General features: G+C 40.8%; 1 protein-coding gene across 5 annotated transcripts in view; it reads left to right on the top strand.

Moving 5' to 3' along the window:
• The window catches only part of LOC129702145 (BCL-6 corepressor-like protein 1), a 177,319-nt gene that overhangs the window by 63,127 nt on the left and 87,266 nt on the right, over positions 1 to 26,926 (top strand). The window contains exon 4 of one of the 5 annotated variants that reach the window (XM_055643751.1): positions 1,122 to 1,227. The exons of 3 other annotated variants lie outside the window; for them this stretch is intronic. In XM_055643751.1, coding sequence (XP_055499726.1) covers positions 1,153 to 1,227 — 75 coding nt within the window. In that variant the 5' untranslated portion in view covers positions 1,122 to 1,152. Of the gene's footprint in view, positions 1 to 1,121; positions 1,228 to 24,230; positions 24,845 to 26,926 lie in introns of those variants that run through there. One more of the 5 variants, XM_055643754.1, reaches the window with a different exon arrangement.

Below are 26,926 nucleotides of genomic sequence, written 5' to 3' on the forward strand. Positions count from 1 at the left end.
ATTCATCTGGACGCCGCTGCAGACAGTGACTCAGTCACTGTGGGGGCCCCCCACACCTCTCACCAGCTGCCGCTTCTTTCTGTTGGCCGGTCGCTTAGTCCGCTCCGCCATCCCCCTCCCCTCATCGCCGTCTCTTCTTACTTCTCCTGTCACTGTCCACTCAACCTCTTCTACCCCCCCCCCCCCCCCCCCCCCCCCCCCCCCCCCAACCTTTCTTCTTCATCCCTGGAGTCACTGGCATACTCCACCTTGGAAATGGGGAGCAGCAGCCAACAGGAAAAAGGGGTAGCTGGCGAGAGGGGAGGGAGCCCCACGGTGACTGAGCGCGTCCTGTCGTGGCAGCAGCCTGAAGAAAGAGCAGGCAGTAAGGGGCTGCAACATGAGCCTCAACAACAGCCACCTTAGTCCGACTGTGCAGCAGCTGGAGAAGACGGGCACGCTGGTGCAGACCAGCGGCATCAGCACCTAGTAATGAGATGAAACGACACAAAGTGCTGGAGTAACCCAGCAGACTGAATCAGTGTGAAGGAGGGTCCCGACGTCACATGTCCATGTTCTCCAGAGATGCTGCCTGACCTGCTGCCTGACCCTCCAGTACTTTGTGTGCTTTTGTGTATTAACCGTCATCTGCAGTTCTTTGTTTCAACTATGCAGTTTAGTGTCTGGTCATAGTCATAGTGCAAGATAGTAGAAGTAAAAATAAAAATACAAAATAAGCATACAATAAAAATAAAAAATACTGGTTAACAATGTGTGGATTGTGGATGAATTAAAACTGGTACATAGGCAAATAACTGTATACAAATGGGAGAGTCTAAAGATAGCTAGCGACGGGACTCTGAGTTCAGCAGTGTAATGGTGTTGTTGAAAAAGCTGTTCCTCAGCCTGCTTGTGCGAGACCTGAGGCTCCTGTACCGCCTTCCTGATGGGAGGAGGGCAAACAGTCCATGGTTAGGGTGAGAGGGGTCCTTGATGATTTTCCCGGCCCGTCTCAGACACCGTTTTCGGTGGAGGGCATCCATGGCAAATAACGAAGATTTACAGTACAGGTTAAAATCAAGACACGCTTGTTAACAGGTTAAAACACTGACCTCAGCTAAGTTTCATTATTTTCTTCACAGCGAGCTTAGATATGAACTTTTCCCAGAAGAGATGGGCAAAGATCAAAAACGGAGAATTTATTTATCTCCTTCCCCAGCAATAAGCGTGAGTCAGTACATTGTTCAGGTAGGTTGCAGTGTAAGAGTCCAGCTGTTTCTGCTAGAGATTTTGTTGTTATATTGATGTGGCTGGACTTCGATAACATTTGTCTGTATAGCTAATTTACTGCTGTTCCCCAATTGGAAAATAAAATCAAAATCCTTGAAAATGACCCAGTCAATAATAAACATTGACATGTATTTGTAGAATATTTGTCATACTTGAGTAATTCAAAATCATCTGCCTCTGTGCATTTTAAAGAAAAGCCAAAGTTGTTTGTTCCCTTTGCCCCTTTAGCAGTGCCAGTTGTTGCATGTCACGATCTTAATTCCATGTAACACCCGTAGGTCTGAGCCACAGAGACCTCTTATTCTCCTTTGCACCTGCCTGAATGGAGTCCTTTTTTTAATGGCAGTTTTGATCCTCAATTGTGTGGGGCAACCGTTTGCGTTTATGTATTTTGCTAAGTGATTATGTCAACTCATTTGTTCTTTGCTGGAAATATGAGTGAGTAGAAGCTGATGGTTAAGGAGGAGATGTGAAATACAGAATCTTTCATTTAACTACCACTCCCATCTCTGGCATATTACTAAATTATGCACCTTCTACCTTTGTGGCCCTTCATACTAGTGGGAAATTGCATGAGGGACACCACCACTGATCTATCCTGACCCACGTGTGATCATGAGAGGAGGTATGAGTCCCAATGAAAAACTGATTTTGAAATGTGGAAAGCATCCACTGCTTGCTTTTACATTGAGCTTTTCATATAACAACATTTGATTGACTGGATAATGCAGCAAATATTGGGCAGACATCATGGATAGGTGGTGTTTCGGGGAGGGTGGTGATGGGGGGGGGTCTCTACCTTAAACGTCATGTATCTATGTTCTCCAGATATGCTGCCTGACCTGCTGAGTTACTCCAGTTACTGAGTTACTGTGTCCTAACCTGTATCTGCATTTATTTGTTTCCACATTGGACAGACACTAACTGAAACTAGGAAAGAAGAAGTTGGAAGTGGTGATTAAAGCCACAGAGAATTAATACTAAGGATACATTTTGAAGGGGCTTTTGAATGTAGAAGTTGCTTCTCTACTAAATAGACAGTAACGCTACACATTTTTCACAATTTATTTAACGGAGGCAATTTGAAACAAGTCGATTGACAACACCAAGTCTAAAAGATAAACAACAAATTGCTGGTATAGTTGGTGTGCTAAGTGTGTGCGTATGACTCTTCCACTGCCTTATTGTCTTGCAAATTTAAATCTGACAATAGAAGGCTCTGTTTAATAGAATTTGTCTGCAGCTTGTAATATGAAAGCTTTTGAACGGCTGAAATAAAGAAACACCGTTGTTATGGCTCAGGTTGGTCTTTTATACTTTAGCAGATGAAACATAGGGGTGGAAATTTGTTCACACATTTACAAAAAATGATGATGTACTATTGAAAATTGGGTTAGAACTACTGGAGAGTAGATCAATTTTGGATGCCTGTGTGTCTGTTGAAAATTAATTTCCTCTTTAGAAACAATTTTCATTCCCTCTCGCACGTTTCTACTAGACATCCAGAAATACTGGGGCTGTATTGGTAGAGTAGGTGCTGGAGAATCCAGAACTAAGGAACATATGATCTTTACTCACTAAGGATGAACAGTCAGGTTTATAGAATTGAGGTAAAGAATATTTCCTTCATTCAGAGATTTGTAAATCATTGACATTTTGCACTCCAGAGAGCTGTGGTTGTTTAGTCATTAAGTATACTCTAGTTGTTATATTCTAAACATTTAACAGTCTAAATTTTGACAAATACATTGAATCATAGCATTAGTTTTCTTCATTTGCATTTGATGAGTAGCTGCCTGCATATAACATACATTGAAATGTGATATTTGCAGCAATTTTGTACTGTCGTAAACCCCTGCAACTCGCAATGAACCGCCAGTTCAGGATGTATCCTGATTTTGTTTTTCATATAAAGTTACTTTGGCTTTCAGTCCAAGGCATTGATAATTCAAGCATTCCTCCCTTCATACCTTGTATCTGCATCCAGAATATTTCTGTTTCAGTTTTAAGACGGCTATAGATTATGTAATATATGAGGTCTTGAGGTGAAACCAATCACCCAGTGAGTGGAATTATTGACCCACCATTGACTCCATCTACACTTCACACTGCCTCGGAAAAGCATCCAACATAATCAAAGACTTGTCCCACATCAGTCATTCCTTCTACTCCCCACTCCCATCAGGCAGAAGATACAGAAGCACTGCGTCAAACTTAGGAACAACTATTTCCCCTCTTGTATCAGGCTTCTGAACAGTCCTTCCTTAATTTTGGGTACCGTCTGTTTCATCTCTACTCCATTGTAGACATTGGACTGCATCTGTGGAACTGGTGGGCTACAATGCTGAGACCTGTTTTCTGCACTCCATCTTTCCTTTTGCTCTACCTATTGTACTTGTGTTTGGCTTGATCGTATTTATGTATATTATTATCTGACTGGATAGCAAGCAAAATAATGCTTTCACCGTACCTTGATACACGTGACAATAATAAACCTAAACCTGAATTAAGTATGTACAATTATTATCACGGAACAGACAATATGTCATTTTTATGTTGTGCCATTTTCCTAAGCGGGATTAATATCTCGATTTAATATTAAGGTCTCATAGCACCTGATTAATTTTTACTCTAAATGCTTGCAAGCTGCAAATATAACTAGGTGATAAAACCAAGAAAGTATACAATCCTTCTTAAAGTATAAGGGTATAAAACCCTAAAAAATTGTTAATAGTTCTGTACCTGGGCTTGAGGCCATTAGAAATTGGAAAAAAAATGTTTCTTTAGAAATCAAAGAGTGGATGTCCTGAGTGTCATAGAATGGGCTGCAAATACAAACTTGGCTTTGAGATGAAAGGACAGCACAGGTAATCTTTGTACCAAACTGGTTTAGGGTTTCAAAATATTTTAAATAAAATAATTTGTATTTAACATTTTAAATCAAACATAGTTCAAAGGAACATTTACATTTATGGCCAATAGATCAAATTCAATCCAGGTAAAGGTTGCACATTTGATGATAAAATTTCTAATTGTAAAGCTAAACGAGATCTAAAGGAGTAGCAAACTTATTGTTTGGTAACGCTAGTTACCATGAGATAATAATCACCAAGCAGAATGCTGTACTACATAATTAAATTAATAGAATCAAAGTAATGGGATTTTGTTTTGAGAAACAAAAAGTAAGCTTTTGGAGATAGGCTTAAATCACAGAATAATACAATACTTAAGGGAGCCTGCTGGTTCAACATATCTGGCAGTTCTTTGGAAGAGCTATCCCAATTAAACCCACCAAAAATAGAAAATGTTGGAAGCAGTCAGTAGATTAGGCAAGTGGAAAGAAAAACAGTTAAGAAGGTTGAAGATCCTTTGTCAAAATTAGGAAAGAGAAAAAAATGTATAGTTTTCCCCTAGTAGTGAATGTGGTGAAGAGATGTAGAACAAATGGAATATCTCTGCAAAGGTGAGAGCTTCCAAATGACCCAATCTCAACTCATCTCATACTGGTCCCCATCTCACTCCTCCACCCCCAACAACCCCTCCACTCTCTTTATACCAACTAGCTTTCCTTTCCATTCTCAGTCCCGACGAAGTCGATCTAAAATATCGACAATAGACATAAAAATGTGGAGTAACTCAGTGGAACAGGCAACATCTCTGGAGAGAAGAAATGGGTGACGTTTTGGGTCGGGACCCTTCTTCAGACTGAAAGTCACAGGACAGAGAAATTAGAGATATAGACAATGATATAGAGAGATATAGAACAATGAATGAAAGATATGCAAAAAAGTAACAATGCTAAAGGAAATAGGCCATTGTTTGCTGTTTGCTGGGTGAAAATGAGAAGCTGGTGCAACTTGGGTAGGGGAGGGATGGAGAGAGAGGGAATGCCGGGTTATTTGAAGTTAGAGAAATCAATATAGCACTGGGCTGTAAGCTGCCTAAGCAAAATAACAGATGCTGTTCTTCCAATATGTGTTTAACCTCGCTGACAACGGAGGAGGCCTAGGACAGACAGGTCAGTGTGGGAATTGAAGGAGAATTAGTGTTTTAGCAACCGGGAGATAAGGTAGTTCTAGGCGGACTGAGCGAAGGTGTTCAGCAAAACGATCATCTAGTCTATGTTTGGTCTCACCGATGTATAAGAGTCCACATCTTGAACAACGGATACAGTAGATGAGGTTGGGTGAGGTGTAAGTGAACCTCTGCCTGACCTGAAAGGACTGTTGGGGTCACTGGATAGAGTCAAGGGAGGAGGTATAGGGACAGGTGTTGCACCTCCTGCGGTTGCAGAGGAACGTGCCCGGGGAGGGGGCGGTTTGGGTATGAAGGGATGAGTTTAACCAAAGAGTTGAGAAGGAACCGGTCTCCGTGAAAGGCAGAATGGGGTGTAGATGGGAGATGGGAAATATCGATAATTCTTTTCTCCACTGAAGCTGCTTAACCTACTGAGTTCCTCCAGCAGTTTAATTTTGTTTCTTACTCCAACATACAGTCCATAGTCTTTTGTATATCGAGTTAATACTAATCTAAAATCATGGATGGATAAGGGATGAAATGATCAGTTCTATACAGCCAATAAAAAGTGACAACCCTTTCTCTTGTCTCCAGCATTCCTCCTCCTCGTGGTCTTCTACCCTCTCTGGATCTTTTTATTTACAACTGCCGGTGGAACATCAACCCTTTTACTCCCTACTTCTCTATTCCCCTTACCCGCTCCAATCTCATTCCCTTTGCACGCACAACCCTCTGTTCACTCAGCAACAATTCCTAAGTTGTTATTTAACCCACCGACAAGGGAGGTGCCATTATAGACTGGCAGGCTGACCTCTCCCGTGCTGAGGGCAGCGTTAGGTTCCAATCACCTCCTCATACCTACCGCTTGGCCATGACCCCACAGTCAAACAACCGGTCATCATCTCCCAGAAAGTTTCAAGAGTGTTTTATTGTCATGTATCCCTAAACGGAACAATGAAATTCTTACTTGAAGTAGCACAACAGAGCCTGAAGAAGGGTCTTGACCCGAAACGTCACTTATTCCTTCTCCCCAGAGATGCTGCCTGTCCCGCTGGGTTACTCCAGCATTTTGTGTCTACCTTCGATTTGAACCAGCATCTGCAGTTCTTTCCTACACATATGTAAACATTATACTCTGTAAACCCCATAATAAACAAAACAAAAAAAAAGTTTTAAAATTAGACAATTAAGTAAACGATAATAGTGATCCCATTACCTCTGGCCATCTCCCCTCTACAGCCTCTAATATTATCATTCCCTAGTAGACCCATTGTTTCTGTTGGCCTCTACCCTACAGAACATCTTCAAATATCTAGATTCCAGTCTCTTCTAATCTACACCTCACACATCCTTCTACTCTTCATTAACATTCAATTTCTAGCCCCTCATTGCCTCATCTTTACCATGGACATCCAGTCACGTTATACTTCCATCCCCCACCAGTAAGATCAAGAGCCTACAGTTTTCCTTGAATAGTGATCCAATCACTTTCCATGTACTAACTCTCTCATCCTCCTGGTGGAATGTCTTCACTCTCAACAACTTCCCTTTCGACTCCTCTCACTTTCTCCAAGTTAAAGATGTAGCCACTCTTTATTTTTATCACTCTCTCTCTCTCTTGCTCTACCTTTTTCTTGTTAAATTTAAAAAAGAAGTTGTACACAAAATGTATTTTGTCATATGCCGCGGTTTATACTACTGTACATTGCTTCTAATAAAAATACAAATTTAAAAAAAAAAGGAAAAAAAAGATGTAGCCATGGGCATTCACTAACGCCCCAGCTATGCCTGCCTTTTTGTCAGTTACGTCAAACAGTCCTTGTTCCAATTGAACACTGGCACCAACCCCAGCTCTTTCTCCATTACCTCAATGGCTGCAATGGGACGCCCTCCTGCACCCGAGCAAAACTCATCAATTTACCACTAACGTCCACCCTGCCCTCAAATTCACTGACTATCTCTGACACTTTTCTTCCCTTTCTTCATCTCTTGATCTCCATCAACTTTCAATTGGCATCTATGAGAAACCTATCAATTCCCTCTGTATCCCATAGTTCTGCTCCTGCTTCCCCTCACCTCCAGGCAGAACAAGGTTCCACCTGGTCCTTATCTTTCCCTCCGCTAGCCTCCGCATCCAACACATTATTCTCTGTCATTTTCGTCACCTCCGACATGATCCTGCTGCCAGTCACATGTTCCCATCCTCCTTCCGGCCTCCCTCAGAGACCGATCCTTCCTCAACTCCTTGGTTCACTTATCTCTTCCCACGTAAACCGCTCAACTCTCCACGTACATTCCCCATGCAACCCCAGAAGATGTAACATGTCCCTATACCTCCTCCCTCGCCTCCATCCAGGGATCTCAGGAGTCTTTTCATCTACTACATCCGTTTTCTCAGATGTTGCTCCTGTACATCGGCAAGACTAACCTTAGAAGAGGTGACCGTTTCACTGACCACTTGGGTCCGCCAAGGCTTACTGGATATCCCGGTTGCAAACCATTTTAATTCCTTTTCCCATTTCCCCAGTTACCTTTCTGTCCTGGGTCTCCTCCATTTGTCAGAGAGAGGCCACATGCAAACTAGAGGAAGGGCACCTCATATCCCACTTGGGTGGCTTAAAACCCAATGGTATAAACTTAGATTTTTCCAATTTCAGGTAACTACAAAAGCCTATTTTTCTCCCTTCTTTCCCCCCTTTCTCCCTCCGCTGTGCCTACCTGGACTTGCAACTATTTCCCCCATCCATCCACATATCTTCCCCTAGTTTCATCGTTTTCAACGTCAATCCTTTCTGTCTGTTTATCTCTGGCCTTTGCCCAACCACCTGCCTATCAACCCCACCCCCCTCCCCCAAGTGTATTAATATATTACCTGTCAGCTTTGTCCTTCCTCTCTCTTACAGCATTATTTCCCCCCCACCCACAATCAGCTTGAAGAAGAGTCTTGACTTGAAACGTTACCTATCCATGTTCTCCAGAGATGCTGCCTGTCCTGCTGAGTTACTCCAACACTTTTTTTAATATTTGGAGATTTAAATAAAGGGTTAAAAGGCTGTATTATGTCCAGACAATAAGTGAGGCATTGTTGCTCACATATGCATTGGACCTCGTTATAACAGTACAGGAGACCACAAACTGGTATGAGTGCAATGGGGATTTAAAGTAGCAGGCAGCTAAAAGCTCAGGATCACACCTACAGACTAAATGCAGGTGCTCCACAAAGTGATCACCCAATTGTACATTTTATTCATCTTGTGTTTCGGCAGCGCAGTAACTCATCTGCTCTGAGTGCCAGAGACACGAGTTCGAAACTGACCTGGGGTACTGTCTGGGTGGAGTTTGCACATTCTCCCTGTGACCGCCTTGGTTTCCTCCGTGTACTCCAGTTTCCTCCAGATCTAAAGATGTGCGGATTTGTGGGTTAATTGGTGTCTGTGAAATTGTTCCTAATATGTAGGGAATGGATGATAAAGGGGGATAACATAGAACTAGTGTGCATAGATGAACTCAGTAGGCCAAAGGGCCTTTTAGAACAGATAGTGGGATGGGATGAGCCTGAAAGGACAATCTCTGTATAAAGTGTCATAAAACAGAGAATGGTTGGTGGAAACGGAAGAGGAGATTAGTGGATTGTGAACAATGTGATCCCATTAAAATGTTAAGAGGAGGGGAGGAGAATATCGTTACAAAATTTTGTTGGAGTTGGAAATTGTGCGGGCTCGTTCATTTTCATTTTTGCAATTTGTCTGCTCTTTCTCATATCGATTGGAGATTTTTCCATGTATTTATCTGGTGCCTTTCTGAAAGATGTTACTGGTTATTTAATCTGACCCCACCTCCAGCATCTTTTCATTACAGATTTTATAATCACGCCAGAAACTTTTTTTCACTAGAATATTTTATATTTTAACCGGCATAGAATAATTAAAAAATGATACAGAATGAGGCCTTCTTTTTGCCTCAGTATTTCCATGCAAGCAGATTGGAGCTGTTTAAGATAATCTCACTTCCAAGCCTTCGTTCCATAGTCCTTTGAGATATTAGATGCTCAACTGGGTATCTTTTGAAAATATTGTGAGGGTTTCTGTCCACCTATCTTTGAGACAAGGAGGTCTGATTCTCCATCATTCTTCGGGTGAAAAAAATCTCTAATCCCTCTAATTATTTCACATTGAGAAATCTTGTCTAATTTCTGAAGATTTTCTTCAATGAACGAGTTTTATCTTCCTCATTGTAATCTAGCAGGACCAGTTCATTAAACAAGTCGACTATATTACTCTCTTGTACTTATGTATGTTTGTGGCTATGTACAGTTAGATATTTACCGATCTGTATGTAAAAAAGGAATTTCACTGCGCCTTGGTACATGTGACAATAAAATACCATTGAATAATTGTTAACTATTTCACAAAAGCTAAATTATTATTGAGGCACCTTAGGGCTCATATTTTATGGCTGGTTATACAAGTTCAATACATAATAGGCACCGTCTCTCAATTCAATTCAACAATGCAAATGCGTTAATTTGCGCTGCTTACACTATTTTGCACTGTCAAACATACTAATGAATGTATTGACTAATGAATATAAACAAATGGTGTAATTTTAAAAGCAAGAAATCTGGGGATGCTTATATACTTTTTAATGGTGACATGACATATTGAACAGGCTGCTTTAAAGGATTTATTAATAAAGGCAGAGATTACAAATGCAAGTAAATCACTCATTCACTTTGTTTCATTAGCAGACACTTCTCCAGTTAATGATACTTCTCTTTGGATTCCTATTTAGTTCAAGAAAATCCTTTCTAATTTTAAACATCTTGATCTAATCTTCCTTTATTTGATCAAAGTGAAGTTGTTCATCCCTGGTACCAATCTCATAAATCCCTGTACTTTATAGACTTGGTTTTTGACCTCAACAAGAGTATCCAAGTTTGACACAGAGTAAAGAAACGTATATAATTACCTGCCATTTTATAAGTACATCACAACCAATTAAATATATTTGCATCATATCAATGTTGTGTAAGAAACATGTCAGCCAACTTGCATATAAAACAGCTACAAATAGTGATGCAATGACTATTACCTAGTATTTTGTGGTTAAAAAGAGAACATTCTGGAAGTACCTTGCAGACCAGGAAGCATAGGTGGCTGGTAGTTATCGCAATAAACTTTTCCAACAGAATGAATTATTTTGTGGAATGATTCAGGATGAATATTGACCAGAACAGTAAAGATAACTATCTCTCCTACAATATTTTGATCAATACCTTAGCATCTGTTATCTCCACCTGAGAGGTGCATATAGGACCTCATCTGAAAGCGACTACATTGTGTACTCAGATTCAGATTCAGATTCAATTTTAATTGTCATTGTCAGTGTACAGTACAGAGACAACAAAATGCATTTAGCATCATGTCTGTTTTGAGTAGGATTTCAATGTCTGTTTTGAGTAGGATTTCAATCTATTAACGTTCTAGTTAGGGATTAACCAGTGTATTATTTTTCCAAAGATGTAGCATAATTTACTTTTATTTCTGACTATATTAATAAACCCATTTAAGCAACTTTTTCAATGTGTCAATGTGAAATGTCAATGTAAATGTTCATTGTAAAATGTGTACAAACATTCCTCAGTTTCCTTCTTTTAAAATTACCCAATGTTACAGGTATAACTGTTTAGCAGAATAATGGATGGTGTAAACAGCCCAAATCGACATATTTACATTGAAGTAGGACTGAAAGATTGCTTGTTAGATGATAATATACTGGTTTGGAAAATGATAGAATCTCTTCAAAGTGGCACCTAGGCATTCGTTAAAGGACATAAGATCATGCTTATTGCTGAGATTAGCAACTTGGCTGCAGCCCTTTGCATGCTTCCGTTCCTCTGGATTTAAAGGCCATGTACTGCTCTGGCCGTGCACAGCAATGCCCTCATTGACCGATATTTATACTTGCAGGCTCTTTACTTTTAAGATGCAACAGCATCAGAAATTGTAATAGCCACGTGGTGGCATGTTGTGTCTGTAACTATAATGCTTTCTGTTGCAATAGCATTGCATTGTCCTGCCTGCCGTCAGAATCTGTCTGCCTATAGAGGGAGCTAGCTAACAGTGCTTGCAGTCTACCTCGATATATTCCTCAATTTGCAAACATTTGACGTACATATTTTTGCTATAATCCCATTTAATCGTTGAGGTCACTTCTTGCTTTTACCACATAACATGCCATTCTCTGCATGTAGGGATAGTATAGGAATGCCTAAAATGCAATTTACCCTGCGTTTTGCTGCATGAAATTTTACTTTAATGAAACTTTACCCATGAATGTATCCCTTTGGAAAATCAATGAATGGCTACGATGTAGGCACACTAAGGAAAATTATGTTTTCTTCCGACAATATAACGCAAGGTTAGAACTGTTCTTGTTTTCTGGTGATAGATTGGAAAGAGTTAGTGGAGACAGGACGAGTGATTTACGTGCTGTGACTATTAACAAAAGTAGTTGTGATCAAAGTGGAGGAAAAGCTTTTATATACATTTGGACAGTCCCTTGCCTATAGATGGCAGTGTTGATTGTTGTTAGTTAATCATATTTGCTGTTGAAATGGGGGAATTGGCAAAGGAAGCGATGATGGTTAACTCAGTACGGAACCACAAGCTTAATAATAGTCTTTTAAAGCCAGGTGGAACGATTTTTAATTGCATCAGTTGGGTATTGATTCCTTGTCAGTGATATCTCACATTATTCAGACATTGCCAAACTGCACCTTGCATTTCTTCTCTTGCACTGGTGTGACTCGCCTATAGGCAGTGGAAGCTGTGGTGCCATTCATGGACAGCTCTGCGAATTTGTGCAGTCAGAATTTTCACTCTTTGGAAATGTTGCTGATGATCAGAATCATTTTTGAAATAATTTAAATTGTCATGAATTAGGAAACGATTAATTTAAAACTGCATTTAGCATGTAAATTATTATTTAAAGAAGGGAAAGGTTAAGAAAAAAATAAGCCTCTGCAAGGAGGTATAGCAACCCCATACAAATGAGTAGGACTATAGTAGATATGCTGATCATAATAGGGGTTAAGCTGAAAGACTGGATACGAAGTGTGTCCAGCCCTTTAGTTCAGTTTGGTGCTGCATGTCCTTGTGCTTGGTAATATCAAAGGGTGGAGTGCCTACATGTTATCTGCAATACGTTATATACCTCCCTGCTGTAGATATAGCGGTGAAAGTCTGAAACATGTTCACTTGTATACTGCAGCTAACGGAAACTGCTGCATGGAACTGCCACTAGTTGTCAGTGCAATCCCATTATTTCCACAACTCTGTACAAATTTTGAGGGTTTTAGAGCATTGGACGATGTTTAGATTGGCACTGGGATGAGGATTTGTGGTTTGGCGATGTGGTATATGTAGCAATGATTTTTAATTCACGCCACTGCAAATTCAAGATATATGATAGTTTTGAACAATTCATGGTTGCGGCACAGTGGTAGGGTTGCTGCCTTGCAGCGCCAGAGACCCGGGTTTGATCCTGACTATGGGTGCTGTCTCCACGGAGGTTATATGCTCTGCCTGTGAACATGTTGGTTTTCCCAGGTGCTCCGGTTTCCTCCCACACTCCATAGACGTACGTGCAAGTTTGTAGGTCAATTAGCTTCAGTAAAGATTGTAAATTGTCCATAGTGTGTAGGATAGTGCTAGTGTACGGGGATTACTGGTCGGAGCGGACCCGGTGGGCCGAAGTGCCTGTTTCCATGCTGCACCTCTAAACTAAACAGAATTAAATTTGAACAATTTAGCTCATTTAAAAAAAGCGAGAAATGTTGCTTTTATATAATGTGCTTACAAACTTGTTCCTGATTTTACCCAACCTGCAGAGAAGGAAAAATTGACATATCCCAACTTGCATTTCTACTTCACAGCTGGTTGTGGTCAGAAACACACCAACTGGAACAATGTATGAACCTTGTCAATTGTATTAATTGAGGAGCCCAATGATGTAATATTGATCTCAGTGACTTTTAGGTGTATAGTAGAAAGTCCCGTTAAATTGCCACACCCGCAGAAAGCTTATTGGTATTGGCCAAAGTAGTTGACTGACATGAATGCAAACTGCACTGAAAGAACAGATCATCCGGATTAGTGTGATCATAGTGAGTTGTGCATTAATTAAGGTGCCATATTTGTCTCAGTTCTTCAAATGAAAGCACTTTTTGAATGAAGAGAAGCAACAATCCAAAGAATTAGGCTAGGTAGCCACTCGGTCTATTAAATAACAGTACTTTCACAAAGTTGGTTTCAAAATCCATCAGACAATAATAGTATGCTTTGGGAATTGAATTGGTGTCTGAATTCCTTTTGTCCAAAACATTGTGGACTGCACACAGTTATCATTAAATTAGATTATCTGGTGATTTACGCACGTCATCATTGTTTATGATACTTGATGAGTAGAAATTGAGTAGATTGTTAGCTGTGATAATATTTACATTTAATAGGAAACTTATTCCTTGGGATTTCATGATTACCGAACTCGTATATGATTATTCTCCTAGGCATGGATCAGGACAGATTGTGCAGATGTGTAGGTGCCTGACCTCTAAACGCATTGCCTGGATTGATGTCACAAAAAGCAAGCATTCTGGATCTATGACAGCAGTCTCCAACATATTTTAAGGATGCTAGGTCTGAGGTTTGAATGAAGAGAAACTTCAGTTTAAATTATGAATTGTTAGCTTTTCCAGGTAAATTGGGGGAGAGGGGGTGCTCTGCTTACCATTCTTCATTGGTCAGGAATGTAGCTGCAGGACTGCAGCCACACTGGTTTTCAATATTGGTTTCTGTTGCTAGATCCCGTCAGATTAGACTTTAGAGATACAGAGCGGAAATAGGCCCTTCGGCCCACCGAGTCTGCACTGACTAGCAATCACCCTGTATACTAACACTTTCATTCACACTAGGGACTATTTATAATAATACCAAAGGCAATTAACTGACAAACGTGCACGTCTTTAGAGTACCACGAGAAAACCCACGCGGTCACAGGGAGAACGTGCAAACTCCATACAGATAGTACCTGTAGTCGGGATCGAACATGGGTCTTTGGCGCTGCAAGGCAGCAGCTCTACTGCTGTGCCGCCCTCAGATTGTTGGGCTTGTGCGGATGTTTCCACTGGCCATGTTCATGATTTGTATAAAGAAATGTAAGTGCCCATTGAAGTTCTTCCTTTCCTGATCCATGGTAGAGGATTAAGAAAATAGGATATGGAATATTTTAAAATAACTACTATATTTGATACGCAATCTAATAATTCAAGGTGTTGAGCAATGGCAGTGTTGTCGTCATTGCTTCTGTTCACCCCAGTTAACTCAGCATATATATTTGTACTGAATGGAAACTTTTTAATTAAAGTGACTCTTGAAAGTACAGGAAATACCTGATGTCAGTGATTTTTGTTTGTTTACGGCTGCAGCATGGAATTAAAGTTAAAGCTCCAACTGCATATGTCTGCATTTGTTATGAAAGGAAACGTATGACTGAAGGATCTTTAACAGAACTGGAACCTGAAATATAACTGAACTTGTTGGATATGAAGAAATAAACAAACAATAAGTAGAAGTTAGTGATCCACTGCAGAGTAGCTAATGAAATAGATGGCCAGTACGATGTCTTTGAATGGTTGCCTTTGAATGAGACTGCTGAGTGACTGACTATATTTTTGATTTATTTATTATTAAAGCTTGGGAGTTGCTTCCTCTTCTTCTTGCGCATGGCGTGCGCTGCCTAAAGTTGTAGGTCAACTTGTTCTATTTGATCTATTTGTTTGTGCACGTCGGGTTGATTGCATTAGTCGAAACAGGGTGGACCCCGTGAAGGTTGCAATCTCCCACCCGTGGGAGTTGCTGGGAAGACTTCACTAATTGTCTGCACCGATTTGGTCATGAGAAATTGGGAGTGACCCGTCTTCTTGAACTGCTGAGATCTTTGTTGTGGCGATTCATTATGTTTATGTGTCTAAATGGTATAACTTCCCACCTAACAATGAAAAAAGCAACTCCATCTATTTTAAGTCAGGATTTTTTACGGTCTTTTTAAGTGAGTTGGAAGAAAATTTGCAGGTCATGGCATTCCCATTGGCTTGACCTTCTGTTTTTCTAATTAATACAATTATTTCCACCAGGGACACCGCACGATTGGCAGCCCCGCCTACCATCTGTCTCTTTTTTCGTCTTTTTAAATTTTCATTGTGTTTTAAAAGTTTGTGTAAATGTTCTCCAGTTTGTTTTGCGTAGGTGGTGGGGGTTGGGGGAAACTTTTTTCAGTCTCTTATCTTGCTGGAGATGCGATTGTTTTCTGGGTCGTATCTCAGGTCGCTCTGCAGCCTAACATCGATGGAGCTGGAGACCTCCTCGGACTGACTTAGAGACCCCCTGCGGGGCCTGGATTTAACATCGGAGCCGATCTCTTGCCTAAGATTGTTCCAACCGCAGCCTGCAGACTTTACCATCGAGAGCTCGCAGTCTCGGGAGAGGCCGAGTTGGGAGCTCCAGCGATGCAGAGATTCGACCAGCCCCGACCCGGGGTCCGATCGGCGGCGCGGGGGAGCTGACATCCCCCCGATGCAGGAGCTGATCACCCCGATGTGGAGGGCCCAAATGCCGCTGGCTATGGAAGTCAAGATCGTCCCGTCAATGGAGGGCTCGAGGCCCCCGACCGCGGGAGAGCAAAGAAGGGAAGAGATTCCTTTTTTTTTTTGTCTTCCATCACAGTGAGGAATGTGGAGGAGTCATTGTAGTGGATGTTTATGTTAAAATGTATTTTGCGTGTTCCGTTGCTTTTTATTTGTATGACTGACTTGGCAAATTAACTTCCTCGTATGTTGCAAAACATACTTGGCTAATAAAGTATTATTGTGATTGTGATAAATAATGGGAATGCAGTCAAAGAAACTTTAGAGAATTGCAGCAATGCATCTTGTAAACCTTGCACACTACAGCTGCAGTAGTCAGTGCCCATGAAATTAAAATAAGTACTGTGATAAAAAGATTTGGGGTAAAACATCTTGACAAAATGAATCAAAATGGAAGACCTGGAATTGAGAAAACTGTAAAAGAAGACCTGAAATGTAACATGTAAAAACTCTGAAATGTAGAGCAGTAGGAAATGCCCATCGGGTAAAACTATGCTTGCAGGAAGATAGAAAAATTGAGTCATTATTAATGACTAGTGACCCACAGCAGAACTGTCCAGTGCTGATATGAATAGAGAAAGCAAGTTACCTGAAATTGTTAAATTCAAATTTGGGGCCAGGTGGCTGCAGTATGAGTGTGAGTGGGGTGGAAAATTAAAATGTATGAAAACTGAAAACCCAGGGTTATCTCTGCAGAAAGATTACACATGTTCTGCAAATTGATCATCCAGTCTGTGTTTGGTTGCTCTGATGTAGAGTAGACCACATCATAAAGCACCAAACACACTGTGTGGAGGAAGAGCAAGTAAATCAATGCTTCTCCTGGAAAGACTAACTGGGTACCTGGATGCTGGGGCAGAAAAAGATAAATGGGGAATATTGCACTGCCTGTTGGTTGAGAAATATGAGAGGGAGGAGTGTAGAATTACAAAGGGTATGCTCTCCTTGGAATGCCGAAAGGTAGTAAAGAAAAATGTGTGTGTGAGTGGAATCTCAATGAAGATGGTGGAAATTGTAAAAAAAATGACCTGTTGAATGTTGAGGCTGGTGTTGTGGAAAGTGAGGAAGTCTATCCTCTTTCCAGGAGGGAGAGGTTGAGAGCAGAGATATGGGAAGTAGCTGAGATACAATCAAGAGCGCTGCCAACCATGATAAAAAAAAAATGCCATAGTTCAGGATGAAAGATATCTCAAAGGGACATGCACGGAAGGTTTTAGTATTTGAGCAAATACGATAGATAGAGGAGAAGGAAGAATTCACGAGGTAAGATGATTTGGTCTGTTTTAGACACAGATATAGGTAGTGCAGTTTTTTTTTTAATGTAGGTTATTCTTTTATTTTCCTTTTTAATTTTTTTTGCTCCCCCACCTTAATGATGGTCCAATTCACGTTCCAATTCCTTAACAATTGGGTTTCGACAACAATTGTTTGTAAGCTGCTTGACCATTGGAAAGGAGAAAAACTATTAACGTAATCTTATTGCCTTGTCTAACATTTCCATTCAAAAATTCAGTGAAACAAAGAAATATGATGGTGGAAGGGGACTATTGATCAGCAATCAAAACAAGCAGAAATAGCAATGTTTTCTTATATAATTTGTAATGGAAAGTGTTTTTGTTTTTTGTTATGGTAGGTAGTTGAATAACTATGAGGACTGAAATTCACTGTTAAACAATGTATTGGATGTTTTTCAATAGTTTACTTTTAACCTTTATTAGTGTTCCTGATGTGGTGACTGATCAACTAACCATCAGCTGTTTGTCATTGTTTTGCTGCTGAAATATTAATCAGCAAACTAATTAGTAAACAATCAATTTGTTTGCGGTGTATGGAATGGTTGTCTACATCCTTATAAACCACTGGGTGGCGCTTCAACAGCAGCCTCGCCTACAGTCTGTCCTTTTTGTATTTTTTTGTTATTTTTAGTGTTTTAAAAGTATGTGTTAATGTTCTCTGGTTTGTTTTACGTGGGGGGTGGGCGGGAGAAACTTTTTTTCAATCTCTTACCTTGCCGGAGATGTGATTGTTTTCCGGTTTGCAACTCTGGTCGCTCTGCGGCCTAACATCATGGAGCTGGAGGCCATACTCGGGACTGACTTTGAGCCCCAACCCGGGGACGTGGACTTACCATTGGAGCCGATCCCTTGCCCTGGATCGACTTTCCAACCGCGGCTTGCGGATTTCACCATCGTGAGCTCGCAGTCTCGGGTTTAGACCGACATTGGGAAGCTCCAAAAGCCGCACGACGATCGACTAGCCCCGACCCCGGGGTAGATGGCCCGGCTGTGAATCCCCCTCCCCGATGCATCACCCCGACGAGGAAGGCCCGCCGCCGGTTACGGGAATAAGTTCACTCTGTCAACGGAAGGTTAGAGGCCCCCAACCGCTGGCGGACAAAGAAGGGAGAGATTGAATTTTTTTTTCGCCTTCCATCACAGTGAGGAATGCGAATGTGTCACTGTGGTGGATGTTCATGTTAAAATGTATTTTGCGTGTATTAATCTATGAACTGAGTGGGAAGACGAAGGTAGTTCTCTCACAATTGGGAAAAAATGGTTTTAGGACAAGAAGAGATCCAGAATATTAATTTGTTGTATGTTTTCCTTTTTTGCATCTTGGGTCTGATTATGAAACTCAAGGTGTCTCCTCACTAAAACTTTCCTCCATGAAGCATGATCCCTGCACTTACCATTAACCATTGTGAAAGAGCTAGTGCTTGGTGATGGCTGCCTCCCACTCAATCTTTATGACTGGTCAGCTATTTCCTGCCAACCCGCAAAACATTTTGGTCAGAAACAATAGCCAGTGTCATGTGATTCACGTCTGTCAGTTAAAATTGACAGTGCTCTCTCTGCCATAACCTGGTAGTGATCACTACCATAGTTGATCACATTTTTGTTCCTAACTTTGAAATTAGCTTCTGTTTTTATCCATATAAAGTGCCCTCCATAATGTTTGGGACAAAGACCCATCATTTATTTATTTGCCTCTGTACTCCACAATTTTGGGTTTGTAATAGAAAAAAAATCACATGTGGTTAAAGTACACATTGTCTGATTTTATTAAAGGGTATTATACATTTTGGTTTCACCATGTGGAAATTACAGCTGTGTTTATACATAGTTCCCCCATTTCAGGGCACCATATTGTTTGGGACACAGGGCTTCACAGGCGTTTGTAATTGCTCAGGTGTGTTTAATTACCTCCTTAATGTAGGTATAAGAGAGCTCTCAGCACCTAGTCTTTCCTCCAGTCTTTCTATAACCTTTAGAAACTTGTATTGCTGTTTATCAACATGAGAACCAAAGTTGTACCAATGAAAGTCATTATGAGACTGAGATACACAAATAAAACTGTTAGAGACATCATCCAAACCTTAGGCTTACCAAAATCAACTGTTTGGAACATCATTAAGAAGAAAGAGAGCACTGTTGAACTTACTATTCACAAAGGGACTGGCAGGCCAAGGAAGACCTCCACAGCTGATGACAGAATTTTCCCCAATAAAGAAAAACGCCCGAACACCTTTCCGACAGATCAGAAACACTCTTTAGGAGTCAGGTGTGGATTTGTCAATGATCACTGTCTGCAGAAGACTTCATGAACAGAAATACAGAGGCTACACTGCAAGATGCAAACCACTGGTTAGCTGCAAAAATAGGATGGCCAGGTTACAGTTTGCCAAGAAGTACTTAAAAGAGCAACCACAGTTCTGAAAAAAAAGGTCTTGTGGACAGATGAGATGAAGATTCATTTATATCAGAGTGATGGCAAGAGCAAAGTATGGAGGAGAGAAGGAACTGCCCGAGATCCAAAGCATACCACCTGATCTGTGAAACATGGTGGTGGTGGTGTTATGGCCAGGGCATATATGGCTGCTGAAGGTACTGGCTCACTTATCTTCATTGATGATACAACTGCTGATGGTAGTAGCATAATTTTTGAATTCTGAATGTGTATAGACACATCCTATCTGCTCAAGTTCAAACAAATGCCTCAAAACTCATTGGCTGGCAGTTCATTCTACAGCAAGACAATGATCCCAAACATACTGCAAAGCCACAAAGGAGTTTTTCAAAGCTAAAAAACGGTAAATTCTTGAATGGCCAAGTCAATCACCTGATCTGAACCCAATTGAGCATGCCATTTATATGCTGAAGAGAAAACTGCAGGGGACTAGCCCCCAAAACAAGCATAAGCTAAAGATGGCTGCAATAAAGGCCTGGCAGAGCATCACCAGAGAAGACACCCAGTAATTGGTGATGTCCATGAATTGTAGACTTCAAGCAGTCATTGCATGCAAAGGATTTGCAACAAAATACTAAACACGACTATTTTCATTCACATGACATTGCTGTGTCCCAAACATTATGGTGCCCTTAAATGGGGGGACGTTGTATAAACACTGCTGTAATTTCTACACGGTGAAACCAAAATGTATAAAAATGGCCTTTAATAAAATCTGACAATGTGCACTTTAACCACATTTTTTTTTCTATTACATATCTCAAATTGTGGAGTACAGAGGCAAATAAATAAATGATGGGTCTTTGTCCCAAACATTATGAAGGGTGCTGTATGTTGACAGTTTTTTCAATACAGTGCTATAAAAAAATTTAGAAATAAAAATAAATGTCTATCCAGCATACACATAACAGAGCATTCGTAATTAGGGCTTAATTTCATTCTTCAATGGATTATAGAAGCAAGCTTTTTTCATGATCTCACTCATGCAGAGTTTTGTGATACCACAGATGGATTGTTGACCCGGTGGATATCTTAAAATATTTCTACATGTGGTAACCTGAGTCATAAAATAGTAAATAAGATATACAGAAAAATAGGCATTAAAAGAAAAAGAAAAGAAAAGCAGAAGGGGGAATTCATCAAATTCCCAGAAGTAGTGATACTGTCAATCGGGAATTTGATGAACAAATGATAAATAGAAATAAATGAGATACAAATATGTGGGAATATTAAAGTAAGTTGTAATGTGCATGTTATTATAAACATAATTATCAGGTCCAGATAAAATTTGAGCATGTTAAGGCAACATTCATTTGTGGTCATTTTGCTTGTAAAATGTACAAGATTTTATGGTGCATTTACGATAACATGGATTGAAAAATAGTCACACTTTGTGTAGTTCAATGAAAGCATTCTCAACCTTGTGAATAACACATTCAGAATATTTCCTTCAATTTCTGAGATGTAAATACTTTTTCACTTTCACAAAATTGTAATGTTCTTTAGCTAAGGAGAATATTATATTTAATTCAACCATGAGGATCTCATAATTAGGATTCATACAAGGTAAATAATTATTCTGACCTATGGATTGGATTAAGAATTACTCCTGCATTTATTTTAAAACATTTAGGTCGTACTTCACTATTTACCAGAAACACTTAATGTCCACAGCATATTTGCAATTTTACCACATTTTTGGACAGCCCAGTAACTGTAGAATTTGCATTAGTAGTCAAATTATAATGTTGCGTATAATGTTGCTATTTATACCAAAATGTAGATCATAAATAATAAACTCCAAAGACTCACAGTGAATCCATGTTTAATCCTTTGAGGATATCACTACAAACTACATGCCAATCTGAAGAACATCCATCTGCTTGAACTCTTGCTTCCTGTCACTGATTTGTATTCATACCATTTATTTAAACATTCTTTTATGTGCTATAGACAAGTACCTTCCAAAGTCCACATAAGCATCTAATACTCTACTTTGAGCAGTCTTCACTGTTATTTCATAAAATTACATTGACTATTTTCCACCAAGGCTGTCGGACACATTTGTCTTTAACAAATCTGTATGGGTTCAACTTGATGAAACAATCGAAATGAGAATTTATTTTGTTCTTGATGGTGATTTTCAATAACCACCCCAACACTAATGTTAAACTGAGAGTCTATATCAGTCCTCTAACTCAAAATTGGTCTCATTTAAGTCAACGGAATTGAATTTTGGAAACAATTTCGAACATGCAGTTTCTGTTAAATGGACATTCACTACAAGAAACTGTGATAGATCTATTGAGTGCTGTAGAAAATAGTGTTGAGTTTTTGGTGTGAAGATGGATCTTGATTTTACTGTGATTGTACAGTGCTCACTCCTACCAATGCTGTGTTTGAACAGATGCATCCAGAAACAGATGATGATGTAGACTTGTTCATACTACAGACAGTTTTGACAACTAGTAAGTTTGCAGACATGTACAATAACTGCTTATTAAAGCTATCCAGGGATGTGGTAATTACAATTCACTTTATGGACTAATTGTTACTGCACATATCCTGGGGAGAAAGGAAGAATGGAAATGTATAGATAAAAAGAGCAAAAAAAAATACATTCTATTTATCTTTTTCTCTGAAGGTCAGTCTGCTTTCCAAGGGTGATTAGTGCAAATAAAGAAATTAGAAATCCGTAACCAGTTTCATTATTTTAATGAAATGTATGATGCGTGTATATCATTCAATTAACTTTTTGCCAATTTTTAAAAATGTAGGATATATTGTAGATCATATTTCAATAATGTTGGATTGTTTTCTTTTGTGATATTCAATTCAATTCAATTCAACTTTATTGTCATTGCACAAATACGAGTACAGGTACAACGAAATGCAGTTTAGCGTCTGGTCATAGTGCAAGATAGTAGAAATAAAAATACTGGTTAAACAATGTGTGCACTGTGGATGAATTAAACTGGTACATAGGCAAATAAATGTATACAAATGGGAGAGTATAAAAGATAGCTAGCTACAGGACTGTGAGTTCAACAGTGTAATGGTGTTATTGAAAAAGCTGTTCCTCAGCCTGCTTGTGCGAGACCTGAGGCTCCTGTACCGCCTCCCTGATGGGAGGAGGGCACATAGTCCATGGTTAGGGTGAGAGGGGTCCTTGATGATTTTCCCGGCCCGTCTCAGACACCGTTTGCGGTGGAGGGCATCCATGGCAGGGAGCGGGGCCATCTATGTGGCCATCTCTGGCAAGCCTGGTGTTTATTTGTCATCCCATATCTTCCTAAAGAAGGTAATAATGAATGACTGAAATTGCTGTCGTTCATGTATTGTAATACACCTAGCCGTATTGATAAGTAGGGATTTCCTGGATTTTGATTAGGCAACAATGCACAATCGACTATAGATTTTTCTATCTAAGTTGCAATTCTTGAAGGTCTATTGTCCTACATGGTAGATTGTGAGTTAAGTACTGCCTTAGAAGTCTCGGCAAATTGTTGCAGCAGAGCTTGTATATGGTATAGAAACAAGGAACTGCAGACGGTGGTTTACAAAAAACAAAGAGATAACTGTAGGCACACAATGCTGGAGTAACTCAGCGGGACATGCAGCATATTTGGAGAGAAGGAATGGGTGATTCAGTGGGCACTGTCGTAGAAGATGGATGGGCGATGTTTCGGGTCGGGATGCCTTTGACTGAAAAAAGGGTCTCTACCCGAAACGTTACCCATTCCTTCTCTCCAGAGATACTAGCTGTCCCGCTAAGTTACTCCAGCTTTTTGTGTCTATCTTCTCAAGAGATGCTGCCTGGCCCACTGATTTACTCCAGCACTTTGTGTCTTTTTACATATAGTGTGTTGGTGATGGACGATGTGAATGTTTAATATGATCATTAGGGGAGCAGTCCGGTTGCTATGTTGTGGATGATGACCATGGGACTGACCCGATTGGCTTTTCTCGACCCGAAATGTCACCCATTGCTTTTCTCCAGAGATGCTGCCTGTACCGCTGAGTTACTCCAGCTTTTTGTGTCTACCTTGGATTTAGACCAGCATCTGCAGTTCTTTCGTACACAAAGTGGAGAGTTTCCTTCACAATCTTTTTTTTTTGTTACCGAGTCGCGGCAAATGATGCCTCGATAACAATAATGCTTGTAAAAGCTTTCCGTGAGCGTGCCTGACAATGTTTCAGTTTTAATAAGAGCTGCCATCTGATTTCCACAGATCGAATTGAAACTGAACGTTCGACCCAACTCGGTTCTCGCACGAAAGATAGATACAAAACGCTGAAGTAACTCAGCATCTCTGGAGAGAAGGAATGGGTGATGTTTCGGGTCTCGACAGCATGTTCATACACTCGGTTCTCACACTCCTGGCATCAAGCGAGGGATAACTGATGTGTGGGTGTTGTCATGGTCATGGGCGTTGTAGTTTATTTAGCTCTCTTGCTCGTTGACAGCTACTCAAATGGAGGGAATACGAACTACAAACCCCAGAATACCTTTCGCCCGCCGGCACTTGCAGACTGTCCTGCCAGTCCGTGCGCTGCGCTGTCCCTTCGCCCGTTTCCCCCGCCGCCAACTTTTTTTCCGTGCAGTTCATTGTGCGCGGCGGTAACGCGCCGGTCCTCGTGTCATTGCCTCCTTCTCCCTGCTCTGCCACGCTGCCGCCGCCGCCGCCGCCGTCGCGGGGGGAGAGTGAACGCGTCCCGACTCCCGGCGGCTTAACTGCCGCGCAGGGCGGATGGCGGCGGCTGGGATCCGTTGGCGAGAGAGCGAGCGAGTGGGCGCGAGCTGCGACTCGTGCCAGTGGGCGGGGCCAGCGGCCGGGCATCGAGCCGACCGACGAGGGCCATTTAAACCGCTTGCGCTGGTTGCGGGCGGGCTGCAGGAGCGGAGCGCTCCGCTAAATAGTGGGGAAAGGAGGAGGAAAATAGGGGAGGAGGAAAATAAAGGATCAGTAGGTGTCAGCCCCTCATCCGTAAGATGCTGCCGACAGCTGCCTATCTTGAACGCTGACACTGGAAGGTTTGAAGCAACACCAGCTTTCCCTCCTTTAACATGAAGGAGTACCCAGTGTGAGGCAGAAGGATTCCGTAGTAAGTCACCGACCCAGCGATAGGCCCTGTGTGTCTGGGTGGGTGGCAAGACTTTGGCTGGTCCGTTCAGCGACTAAACACGATGTTCTCCACACAGATGTAATTCAGAAGCTTTCTCTCTCAACTTGTTACTAATCGGAAGGGAAACCCAGTGGTTCCCGGGACCCTCCGACTAGTAGACAAATATCTGCCATTACTTTGGTCTGAGACTTGGTGAAATTGACAACGGGGCCAATTGACATATTCGAAGCATAATGCAAAAAACCCCCCACCTAAAGCAAAACTCCTTTTCTGAATAGCTAGATGAAAAATTTAACTAATTGGTATAATTTTACAAACTTAAAAAGGGAAAAAGAGTCTGAAGAAGGGTGTCTGAAGAAGGGTCTCGACCCGGAACGTCATCCTTTCTTTCTCTCCAGAGATTCTGCCTGTCCCCGCTGAGTTACTCCAGCTTTTTGTGTTTATCCTGATCCGAAATGTCGCCAGTCCATATTCTCCAGAGATGCTGCCTTGTCCGCTGAGTTACTCCAGCATCTTGTGCTTTTAGAGATAATTTTTTAATATAAATTATTTTGTATTCTAAGGAAGCCTTTAGGAGAACACAACTTATATAGTATTTGTAGTTTAATAACTTTAGCAGAGATTGCTGTGAATTTAGTATTAGGGGAGTAAAATAAATGAAAGATGGATAAAAATAATGCAGTTGGCCCAGAAGATAATGAGAATTGGATGGCACCTGATATGATTTTTGTTGTATTTTGCGTAATGGCTTACACCAGGGCACTTCAGGTATTTAAATATTTTTAGGGGCGAGGGTGGAGGTAAGTTGGATGGTCACAGTAATTTTCCCAGGGTGAGGGAATCTAAAAACAGAGGACCTGAATTTAAGATGTGAGAGAAAAGATTTAAAGTGTCCAGAGCGTTAACCTTTTCCACACAGGGTGCTGGGTATATGGAATGAACTGCCAGATGAAGCTGTAGTTGGGTAACATTACATTATTGAAAATACATTTGGTCAGTATATGGATAGAAAAGATTCAGTGGGATATGTGCCAAATACAAGCAAATGGGATTCGCTCAAATAGGCATCTTGGGGAGGGAGGGGGGAGTCATTGGCAAGTTGAGCAACAGGGCAGGTTTACGTGCTCAGTGACACCACAATATTTTCATGCTTTATAGTTTTACCAGAATGAATACGTCTCGGAATAGCTTGAACCCGTGATCCTCTAATAGGCTTGAATATTCTGCTTCTCCATTTCTCTATATTAAATGTGCTCTGCAACTGCAAGTTGCTGTTTTAGAAAGTAACTGCATTTATCTTTCATATTCTCTGAACATCTTGCAGCAAGTGAAGTAATTTGGAAATAAATGCTGTCATGTATGCTATCATCGAGTTAACGTTTGACTTATAAAGTGATTTAGAGTCAGAGTTAGACGATACGACTTGTTAGAACTTTATTTATCTCAGGTGGGAAATTGATCTGCCAACAGTCATAAAAACACACAAAATACATGAAACATGAAATTAAAGTGATGAGTGGGAAGGCTTGGGGCAAAGATTGGGAAGGGGGGGGGGGGGGGGGGTGAGTCAGTCTCAGTCTACCCCATGGCAGAAGGGAAAGGAGCTGTAAAGTTTGATAGCCACAGGGAAGAAGGATCTCTTGTGGTTTTCTGTCCTGCATCTTGGTTGAACCAGTCTTGCTGAACAGACAGCACAGAACATCAGCACAGTAACAGACCAATCAGCTGTTGTCTTTGAGCTGGCTGTTAACCTTTCTACACTGATCCCATATTTTGTACACATTTTCCATCAATCACTGCCCAGTTTTTCAGCCACCCACTTGCACTTGGGATAATTGAGACACCATATCACTAGCATGTCTTTGGCATGTGAGGAAACCAATAATTCTGTGGGAAACTTACATAGTCCGAGAGAAAACGTGTACACTCAACCTAGACAGTGTTTTAGTTCTTGCAGTAATTTAATCAAAAACACCAAACCGTTTTGGTGAAATAACATCAATAAAACAACATTTTAAAATTAATAATCTGTTAAAAAAATGTTTGTTGTTATTAATTTTC

Source organism: Leucoraja erinacea, chromosome 12, assembly GCF_028641065.1.
Source record: "Leucoraja erinacea ecotype New England chromosome 12, Leri_hhj_1, whole genome shotgun sequence".
NCBI classification, from domain to species: domain Eukaryota; kingdom Metazoa; phylum Chordata; class Chondrichthyes; order Rajiformes; family Rajidae; genus Leucoraja; species Leucoraja erinaceus.